The sequence below is a fragment of the Oncorhynchus nerka genome, linkage group LG20, assembly GCF_034236695.1.
Source record: "Oncorhynchus nerka isolate Pitt River linkage group LG20, Oner_Uvic_2.0, whole genome shotgun sequence".
Classification (NCBI taxonomy): Eukaryota; Metazoa; Chordata; class Actinopteri; order Salmoniformes; family Salmonidae; genus Oncorhynchus; species Oncorhynchus nerka.
This window is the reverse complement of record NC_088415.1, coordinates 81,804,147-81,814,926: the sequence shown is the minus strand read 5'-3', so window position 1 is coordinate 81,814,926 and position 10,780 is coordinate 81,804,147. Positions and strand designations below refer to the sequence as shown.

General features: G+C 43.5%; 1 protein-coding gene across 2 annotated transcripts in view; it reads left to right on the top strand.

Moving 5' to 3' along the window:
* The first annotated feature begins 24 nt into the window (after positions 1 to 24).
* The window catches only part of LOC115103238 (homer protein homolog 3-like), a 31,685-nt gene continuing 20,929 nt past the window's right edge, over positions 25 to 10,780 (top strand). For both annotated transcript variants that reach the window (XM_029624046.2, XM_065005863.1), the window contains exons 1-5: positions 25 to 549; positions 900 to 948; positions 7,668 to 7,824; positions 9,554 to 9,685; positions 9,779 to 9,886. In XM_029624046.2, the coding sequence (XP_029479906.1) occupies positions 926 to 948; positions 7,668 to 7,824; positions 9,554 to 9,685; positions 9,779 to 9,886 (420 nt within the window). In that variant the 5' untranslated portion in view covers positions 25 to 549; positions 900 to 925. The remainder of the gene's footprint in view (positions 550 to 899; positions 949 to 7,667; positions 7,825 to 9,553; positions 9,686 to 9,778; positions 9,887 to 10,780) is intronic.

Sequence of the window (10,780 nt, the reverse complement as noted above, 5' to 3'; positions counted from 1 at the left end):
CAACTGTAGCAAATTGTAGCCATAGAGCGCTGCACCGCGCGCAGCTGGTGTTGTCTGGATATGAAATGTAACCAATAAAAAAAGTATCTCATGCCAAGCGATACTTGGTAACCAGTGTAGAAGACTGCACGCTTTTCACTCACATATTGCACCTTCAAGAGGAATACAACCTGAGCGTCGCGAGGAACTGCGTTACAACAAGGTTACTGAAGTGCAGTCAGAAAGAAAAACTGATAAATCTACACACGATGGACTGCCGGACTGTGGCTAATGATACACATTGCTCCAGTTTCGTGGTGGCATCGATGTCCGACGTCGTGGCAAGCTTTTTCAAGTGAACGGACAGAGCGCATATAATTTTATTGACAGCGAATGTCTACAGTATTCATAGCCAATTCTTGCCCTTTGCAGTGCAATTCCGGTGGTATACGGAAGCATCCCTATACTGACACAAATAAGAGGAAGGATTACAGCTCCAGTGTTCAACATAAAGGAGCCCACATTGCAGCTCGACCAATAGATCTTATTCATCTTTTACAACGAAATGGGGTGAGTGTCTCGAGTAACTCCATTCAACTCTCACTGACTCATTGCATTGGACGCTGGTAAATGACTGTTGCTATGAGAGAGAAAAGTTGAGGCTATTATTCTGCAGTCAGTCGGGACCATATCTCAAAAGGTCAGGACAATGCTTTTTAATATTGGGGTACCTTGTTCTTGAGGTAGGGTACCTATACATTTCTAATGATACATTGAAAAGCAGCGAGGGCACCCTGAACACTTGGATCTATCATAATTGTTATTTTCTAGTCCAGTTGTGTATTAATGTTAGAAATTTTTTTTGTATGAAAACATCTTTATGTATGCAGTCAGTGTGTTCTTATTTCTTTCTTCCATAGAAAGGGTACCTCTGCTGCCTTATAAGATGTATCCTCAACATCGAGAAAGGTGAGTTGCTGTTATATTACACCCTGAGCACCTACTCAATAGCCCCTTCTGTCTGTGTCCTTGTTTCAGTTGTAGCATATTGACCCTGAGCGCCTACTCAATAGCCACGTCTGTCTGTGTCCTTGTTTCAGTTGTAGCATATTGACCCAGAGCATCTACTTAATAGCCCCTTCTGTCTGTGTCCTTGTTTCAGTTGAGGCATATTGACCCAGAGCATCTACTTAATAGCCCCTTCTGTCTGTGTCCTTGTTTCAGTTGAGGCATATTGACTACATAGTCCAAATTAAGAGATCCATCCCAACATTTGACAGTAAAAATCTTTGTGTAATGACCTTGGGATGCAAACAGGACCTCTTCTTTTACAGGACAAGAGAGAGAATAATCATTTGTGTGTGGGGAGGTTATATCTGTCCTGTTACACACTTGTACAAGTGTGTAATGGAAATGTTTTTTTTTCTGTTACATATTCCAACTCTCCCTGAGACACCCGCAAGGAGTGGGGTCACATCCAGTGTCACCATTGTCCAGGTCCCCTGGAGAAATTGAGGTTCATTTCTCAAGGGCACAGCAACAGGTTTTCACCTTTTCAGATGCAGGATTTGAACCAGCGACCTTTCAGTTACTGGCCCAACGTTCTAACCTCAAGACTATATTGGCCACCCTATTCTTGACAGTAGTCTCTTGTGTCCTATGGATTGTTAGTGTAATAATAGTGTGTGGATGTTTGAAGTACAGTTGAAGTCAGAAGTTTACATACCCCTAGCCAAATACATTTAAACCCAATTTTTCACAATTCCTGACATTTAATCCTTGTAAAAATTCCCTGTCTTAGGTCAGTTATGATCACCACTTTATTTTAAAAATTTGAAATGTCAGAATAATTGTACTAAGAATGATTTATTTCAGCTTTTATTTCTTTCATCACATTCCCAGTGGGTCAGAAGAATACATACACTCAATTAGTATTTGGTAGCATTGCCTTTAAATTGTTTAACTTGGATCAAGTGTTTTGGGTAGCCTTCCATAAGCTTCCCACAATAAGTTGGATGGATTTTGGCCCATTCCTCCTGACAGAGCTGGTGTAACTGAGTCAGGTTTGTAGGCCTCCTTCCTCGCACACACTTTTTCAGTTCTGCCCACACATGTTCTATAGGACTGAGGTCAGGGCTTTGTGATGGCCACTCCAATACCTTGACTTTGTTGTCCTTAAGCCATTTTGCCACAACTTTGGAACTATGCTTGGGGTCATTGTCCATTTGGAAGACCCATTTGCGGCCAAGCTTTAACTTCCTGACTGATGCCGTGAGCTGTTGCTTCAATATATCCACATATTTTCCACCCTCATGATGCCATCTATTTTGTGAAGTGCACCAGTCCCTCCTGCAGCAAAGCATCCCCACAACACGATGCTGCCACCACCGTGCTTCACGGTTGGGTTGGTGTTCTTCGGCTTGCAAGCCTCACCCTTTTTCCTCCAAACATAACAATGGTCATTATGGCCAAACAGTTACATTTTTGTTTCATCAGACCAGAAGACAAAAAAAAGTACGATCTTTGTCCCCATGTGCAGTTGCAAACTGTAGTCTGGCTTTTTTATGCCGGTTTTGGAGCAGTGGCTTCTTCCTTGCTGAGCGGCCATTCAGGTTATGTCGATATAGGACTCGTTTTACTGTGGATATTGACACTTTTGTACCTGTTTCCTCCAGCATCTTCACAAGGTCCTTTGCTGTTGTTCTGGGATTGATGTGCACTTTTCGCACCAAAGTACGCTCATCTCTAGGAGACAGAACGCTTCTCCTTCCTGAGCAGTATGACGGCTGCATGATCCCATGATGTTTATACTTGCATACTATTTATTGCTTGTACAGATGAAGGTAGTACCTTCAGGCATTTGGAAATTGCTCCTAAGGATGAGCCAGACTTGTGGAGGTCTACAATTTTTTTTCTGAGGTCTTGGCTGATTTCTTTTGATTTTTCCATGATGTCAAGCAAAGAGGCACTGAGTTTGAAGGTAGGCCTTGAAATACATCCACAGATACACCTCCAATTGACTCAAATGATGTCAATTAGCCTATCAGAAGCTTCTAAAGCCATGACATAATTTTCTGGAATTTTCCAAGCTGTTTAAAGGCACAGTTAACTTAGTGTATGTAAACTTCTGACCCACTGGAATTGTGATACAGTAAATTATAAGTGAAATAATCTGTCTGTAAACAATTGTCGGAAAAATTACTTGTGTCATGCACAATGTAGATGTCCTGACCGACTTGCCAAAACTATAGTTTGTTAACAAGAAATTTGTGGAGTGGTTGAAAAAAGAGTTTTAATGACTCCAACCTAAGTGTAATTAAACTTCCGACTGTATGTAGTAATGCTCTGGAACTACATATCAATGTTTTGGAGTGATGTCGAAACGCTAATTTACAAGAGCCTGGCTTTCCGTGTGTTTACCTGACAGCAGTGTAGCTGATTATCACACTAGCTATATTGTTTATTGATCTTATATTGATATTAAGTGGCTTCAAACTTGATTTTCAAAGTAAATCAGTTAGTTTTTGTGCTGTTTATCTGTTTATCCCACATGATGTTAGTGGTACTGCAGAGACCACCACTACCTTATTTGAGCAGTACATTTCTGAAATAACTCTGAGGCCCTGAGCTATTATTGCTGTACTAAATCAAGGAGAGAAGTTCTCCCAGCGCTGTGTGCCCCAGAATCTCCTCTAGAAGAGCATCCATGTCAAGAATTCTGTTTACAGCGTGTAGAACAATAAACTGTAATAACCCGTTAGAAATGGATAGTGTGAGTGATAACACTTCTACAATAGGGGTGCATTAATTAACATGAATTAAAGCAGTTGTAAACCGTAATAGATTATTAGGTAATGCATTTATCGATAAAGCAGTGTTGTGGAATTTCCATTGCCAGAATATGTAGTAATTTAATTATCTGAAATGGGATCTTCTCGCTATGTCCTATCATGGTGGAGTTCTGCTCACCTATTTAACTGGTGGAGCATTTACAGTATAATTAAACCAATCAATATTTTCAAACTGTGTGCAGGGTTAAAATTAGAGAGGCTGGCCACCCCATAACAAGGCCCTCTTATAATAATTGAAATATCAATGTGAGCCCCCCCCCCGCAAAATGGTCAAATATTTTCAACACCCCAAGAGTGGATGTATAATTCGAACCCTGATCGTGTGTGTGTGTAGTATATGTACACACAACACCACATCCTACTAAGCCATGTCCATCTGTTTAACATGATCCATTATCCAGTTCGCTTCCACAGAAAGACAATCGTCTAAAACATGACACATTTCCTCAGGTCTCTCATGGCCTTTCTCTTTGAGGCCATACATGCCACTGTGTTTTGTTCCTATGAGAGGACATTCTGCGCTTTTCAATGATATCACATGTGGTGGTGTGACCTGGATAACTTTTTCTAAATGGCTGCCAACATAATTAGCACATTTTACGGTAGGAGGTAAGTGTATAGTTGTGTATTCATAATTTGTGTGAGTTTGATATTCAAATTGCTTCCAGTAAGGTACCAAATGCTCCACGATGAAAATAGCTTTACCGTAGAGAGAGGCATTTTAGTTTAACCCAACAATGTCAGTCAATTGCATCATATGTAAGCTAATGATTTGGGAAGCATTGGTGCCAAGTACCAACATGGTAGCTTTTACACTTTCATGTCTCAACGTGAGTCTGCCAAACTCTGTAGCCTATCTTGCTGACTCTGTTCCACAGTAATGCTCCTGTCCCCTGTCTGACCAACCCTCTGTTCCACAGTACTGCCCCTGTCACCTGTCTGGCCAACCCTCTGTTCCACAGTACTGCTCCTGTCCCCTGTCTGGCCAACCCTCTGTTCCACAGTAATGCTCCCGTCCTCTGTCTGGCCAACCCTCTGTTCCACAGTAATGCTCCCGTCTCCTGTCTGGCCAACCCTCTGTTCCACAGTACTGCTCCTGTCCCCTGTCTGGCCAACCCTCTGTTCCACAGTACTGCTCCCGTCCCCTGTCTGACCAACCCTCTGTTCCACAGTAATGCTCCCGTCCCCTGTCTGGCCAACCCTCTGTTCCACAGTACTGCTCCTGTCCCCTGTCTGGCCAACCCTCTGTTCCACAGTACTGCTCCCGTCCCCTGTCTGGCCAACCCTCTGTTCCACAGTAATGCTCCCGTCCCCTGTCTGACCAACCCTCTGTTCCACAGTAATGCTCCCGTCCCCTGTCTGGCCAACCCTCTGTTCCACAGTACTGCTCCCGTCCCCTGTCTGACCAACCCTCTGTTCCACAGTAATGCTCCCGTCCCCTGTCTGGCCAACCCTCTGTTCCACAATACTGCTCCTGTCCCCTGTCTGGCCAACCCTCTGTTCCACAGTACTGCTCCTGTCCCCTGTCTGGCCAACCCTCTGTTCCACAGTACTGCTCCTGTCCCCTGTCTGGCCAACCCTCTGTTCCACAGTAATGCTCCCGTCCCCTGTCTGGCCAACCCTCTGTTCCACAGTACTGCTCCTGTCCCCTGTCTGACCAACCCTCTGTTCCACAGTACTGCTCCTGTCCCCTGTCTGACCAACCCTCTGTTCCACAGTACTGCTCCTGTCCCCTGTCTGACCAACCCTCTGTTCCACAGACCAACCCTCTGTTGCTCCTGTCCCCTGTCTGACCAACCCTCTGTTCCACAGTACTGCTCCTGTCCCCTGTCTGACCAACCCTCTGTTCCACAGTACTGCTCCTGTCCCCTGTCTGACCAACCCTCTGTTCCACAGTACTGCTCCTGTCCCCTGTCTGGCCAACCCTCTGTTCCACAGTACTGCTCCTGTCCCCTGTCTGGCCAACCCTCTGTTCCACAGTACTGCTCCTGTCCCCTGTCTGGCCAACCCTCTGTTCCACAGTACTGCTCCTGTCCCCTGTCTGGCCAACCCTCTGTTCCACAGTACTGCTCCTGTCCCCTGTCTGGCCAACCCTCTGTTCCACAGTACTGCTCCTGTCCCCTGTCTGGCCAACCCTCTGATCAGTGTCTGTCTGAGCCTGGGGGTTACTGCTTGCCATATAGAAGCTGGTTATTAAGCATGAGATCAGCTGACAAAAGGGGGATTACCATGTGATGAGACTTCTGCTGTCTCCTTCCTCAAGCCCATCGTGTGTTTGAGAGAGAAAGTGTGTCTGTGAGTCTTTGATGGTGATAGTTGTTATTTGCAGTAGGGTTAAAGTGACAAAGTCTTGACATGGAAGGTAAAAACACAGACTAGCTGGCAACCAATAGTTGTCATTGTAAACAAATTCTTGCAGTTAAAATGGTACACCAAAACTCCTGAGATTTAGAGATCCTGGCATATAGAATCAGAACAAGGATTAAATCCAATTCATTTAAATCCATCCTTCGAAGATATTGTATGATCGTGTGTCTGCTTACCCATATCACTGGATTTGTGTGTCACTGAAGAGGTCAGAGTTGAGTTTCGTTTGGATACAGCTTAATGTGCATTGTGACCTGGTATTTGCCATGTCATAAATCATCCATCAATTTTCTACTTGATTTTTGTGATAGATTTATTTGACTTATTAGCTTTCATCAGCCAATGAAATGGATAGGATCGTCACTACCATATGTTGTTATAATCATCCACTACTGCTAATCCATACGTAGTAAGCAGTCAGACACCTAAGACCATGTCATGTTGCTATGACATTTAGTGGGTTTCTTTGTACCAACAACCCTCTAACTGCAGTGGATTTTCTGTTCTGCATAGCTTCTACAGATTTGAATTGAATATGATGAGGGTGAAAGGGGCAACAATCAATCTGTAGCATCAAGGTATAATCCTTTTGACTTCACTGTGTACGTAATCCAATGTCTTTTTGAATGACATGTTTTTATTTGACAGGTTAGACTTAGGTAGGTTATGATCTATTGTCTGCTCTGCTGTGTGTTAAGGGGAGATCAGATAGATTCCAGGGTGGTTAGGTTATGATCTATTGTCTGCTCTGCTCCGTACAGTCACTGGACTTGAACTCTCCCTCTGTGTGAGGTCTTTCCACTGTGGTCATTCGGATTTGGTTGGCTTGAAATTTTCCATGCCACAGTTGCCAAACCATACTAGAACACCAGTGACATTGTTGCTTTGAAATATTGACCTCGTATCTAGGATACTTAGCATGGTCACATTGGCAGAAGAAGGGATGGGGAGGGGACTTGGGCAAAGGTTCAGAGCTTTTTAGTCAACAGTCTTATGCTAACCACAACCACGGGCAAATTAGGGTTGGATTGAGAGAGCTGCCAAAGGTGACACCAACATCTGTAGCATTATGGCAGCCAGTCAAGTATGGGAGCTGTGTCCCATTATGGGAGGATTAGGAGGTTGTTGTTCCTCCCTGAAAGCACAAAGAAATTGCAAATATTTCTTATTCATCAGAACATGAACAGTAAATCTCGATTAGAATATAATGCTTTTGTCCGAAAGTAGGAATTGTCAATTTGTTTAGTGAACAGTGTTCAATATTTTAAACAATGGAAGAAATGTGTCAGTCTTCCACTGTACTAATAATAAAATCATTATTCAGAAAAATCTTTATTTGTGAGTCAGAAACAAAGTTGTCTTTTCGTTAGTCTTCACATACTCAAATTTGCAGGGCTTTGTAGGGAATAGGAAACTCTTGGCCACCATTTGTCTTCACATGCTTAGCTCCATGTCCACACCTTTCCCCAGGGAGCAGCCAATCTTCAGTGCCAGGGCCCATGTGTTCCAGATCGACCCAAACACTAAGAGGAACTGGATCCCCGCCAGCAAGCATGCCGTCACCGTCTCCTTCTTCTACGACGGCAACAGGAACGTGTACCGCATCATCAGCGTGGGCGGTACCAAGGTGAGCCATGCAGCTGTACTGTGGTCGTCACTAGGTACCACAGCCACCTCACCTATTTTTACAATTTCACTTCTTAAAATTGGATTTTAACGGCTCATAATAATGTCCGGAACGGGGCAAATGGAATGGCACCAAACACCTGGATACCACGTATTTGACGTATTTGATACCATTCCACTGATTCCTCTCCAGTCATTACCACGAGCCCGTTCTCCCCAATTAAGTGTCACTAACCCAACCTTAACCCTAAACTTAACCACACAGCTAACCTTAAAATTAAGACCAAAAAACACATTTTCATTTTGATGAACTTTTACGATATAGACCATTTTGACTTTGTGTCTGCGGCAACTAGTGGAAACCCTGTACTGTGTAGTGGGTTGACTCTGGAACATGAATGCATGCTACGGTTGGATTACGTGAATGTGTCTTGTTGAAAACTGGGATTTAAGGGATTTTCACAGGATTGAGTGGGTTGGCTAACAATATGGTCTCAAGTTCACAATTTTCTTCTTCTAGCCAATATAGCATAGTCCAGCTTGGATAGAGAGTAGCTAAATATGAGTCTGGAATATGTAACAGGTCAGCCTGGACCTGTTTAAGATTGTTTCTGTTCACTCTTACTTACCCCTGTAAAGTTATTTATCCTTCCAGACCTTAGTTGTTTACGATGCTAGACATTAAAGCAGTGGTTCTACACGTTTTATTAATTTAAAACCAATTAAGCCAATGTTAAGTCAAGAAGAACTGGAATGTGAACAGAAAATCAATGTCACCTAACAGCGTTCACAAGATCAAGGCTCGTCTTCCTCACAAGCTTTGGATTTGGATCAACTCCCCATGCCACCCTGGAATCTATCTGATCTCCCCTTAACACCTCTGGTCTGACCCACATTCCCCACTCCCTGCAGACCTTGTGATCAGCAGCCCAATTCCCCTTGTCTTGTGTCTGGCAACGTGGTAATCTTTTGTACCATGTCATGTGAAACATGTTGGCCCAGACTCTCGTAATCGTTTGTTAAAAAACCTCCTCTTCTTTAAGCTGCCCTTGCCCTCTGATTCTGGGTGTTTAAGTCAGTTATATTATAGTAATTCTGCAGCTGACGCAAAAGGTTATAAATAGGTCTGCTTAATGTTTTTTCTCATGTGACCTGAAACAAAATGAGGGGCTGTAGCCATGTCTACCGCTGCCTGATGCAATGCTTGTTAATCTGTTGAAAGGAGAGGTCAGTCAAAGAAAGAGTCATTTCTTGGTTACATCTGAAAAATAATGCAAACTATAGATTGCCAATGCACCCACGGTCCAATCTGAAATATGGGTATGTCACATTATCACGTTATTAGGCTCAAAAGACTTTTCCAAAGGAGTTAACTGTTTTTTTTAGACTCCAGATTTGTTTAAACATCTGTTTGTACAACGCATTTGCAACCATCCGTTGGGATATTCTGAAAATACAAGAAAATGCTCCCGTAATGAGCCCAAATGTTTGACTTCTTTTCTGAGAAAACAAGTCCTTGCTTAGGCATAAACATGAATCATTATTTGTATAGCATGATAGCTATTGATTTTCATCAGCTGAGGTGAGTAACTGCTACTGCAGTAGGTCATGATTTTGTCTGGAAAAATGCTGAAATTGTCCCTGACGCAACTCGAACATATCTAGCTACGACCAGGTCTGCTCTGAGAACAGTCTTGGTTTCCACTATTGCGATTCTGCTCTATCCACAGGCCATCATCAACTGCACCATCACACCGAGCATGACGTTCACCAGGACCTCGCAGAAGTTCGGCCAGTGGGCGGACAGCAGGGCCAACACGGTCTACGGCCTGGGCTTCGCTACAGAGCAGCAGCTGCACCAGGTGAAGATCTCAATTCACTGCACATTAAGGGTCTGGTGTCCTAAAATAATGTAGTTAATTATGGACAAGCATTTATCTCTTGTCCCTCCTCAGTTTTCTGAGCGGTTTAAGGAGGTGAAAGAGGCTGCCCGTCTTGCACGTGAAAAGTCCCAGGATAAGATGGAGTTGGTCAACACTGCTCTCAGCATCGCTGCCCCACAGGTGAGCTCTGACATAAGCACAGTGCTTCAGTGCTAAAACTCCAGAGGTCTTTTAGAAACATTGGGGATATTGTTCAAAGTATAGTGCCCAGCTATTCCATGACTATTTAAACTGCTTTTAAGAGAAAAGCCTCTGAGGAATCTTTTTGAGACAACCATGTCTGCGGAACGTTTGAGAGTCTGTGGAACTCCTGCTATCTCCCAGGTCTTTTTGCAGGCTGGGAAAGAGATGGGAAGGAAGCCGTAAGAAGGATGAACTGGGTCATTTGTTTCTAAAAGTGAAAGGAAAACTAGGGCGATGGTGAAATGATCCAATGCAGCCCAGTGCTCTGCCTGGCTGGCTGGCTGGCTGCCTGGCTGCCTGGCTGGCTGTGTCTGCTCACTGCAGAAGCCCCTGAAATGTTGAAAATGTAGTCTTGCTCGGGTCAATTGATCAATAGAGAACAATTATCCATCTGCCTGATCATGAGAAACTTGCCTAACCCTCCTCAATTTTGTGGCTGAGTCATTTTCAAGTGGTGTCTCTCATTCCTCATCCAGCACAGTTACTGTTGTAATGGCGATATTGAAAAACCAAACCCCTGGAAAGTTGTGAACTAGTCATTTAGATCTATTTCTACTATTTAGCACTCTCTTAAAAATTGTATTTCATTGATCACTAGACTATTCTGATTATGGCAGTCAGAGGTTAACAAAATGTTTTATATAAGCTGGGTGGTTCGAGCACTGAATGATGATTGCCCGACAGTTGTGGTATATCAGACCGTATACCATGGGTATGACAAAATGCTTATTTTTACTGCTCTAATTACATTGGTAACCAGTTTATAATAGCAATAAAGCACCTCTAGGGTTCGTGGAATATGGCCAATATACCACAGCTAAGGGCTGTGTC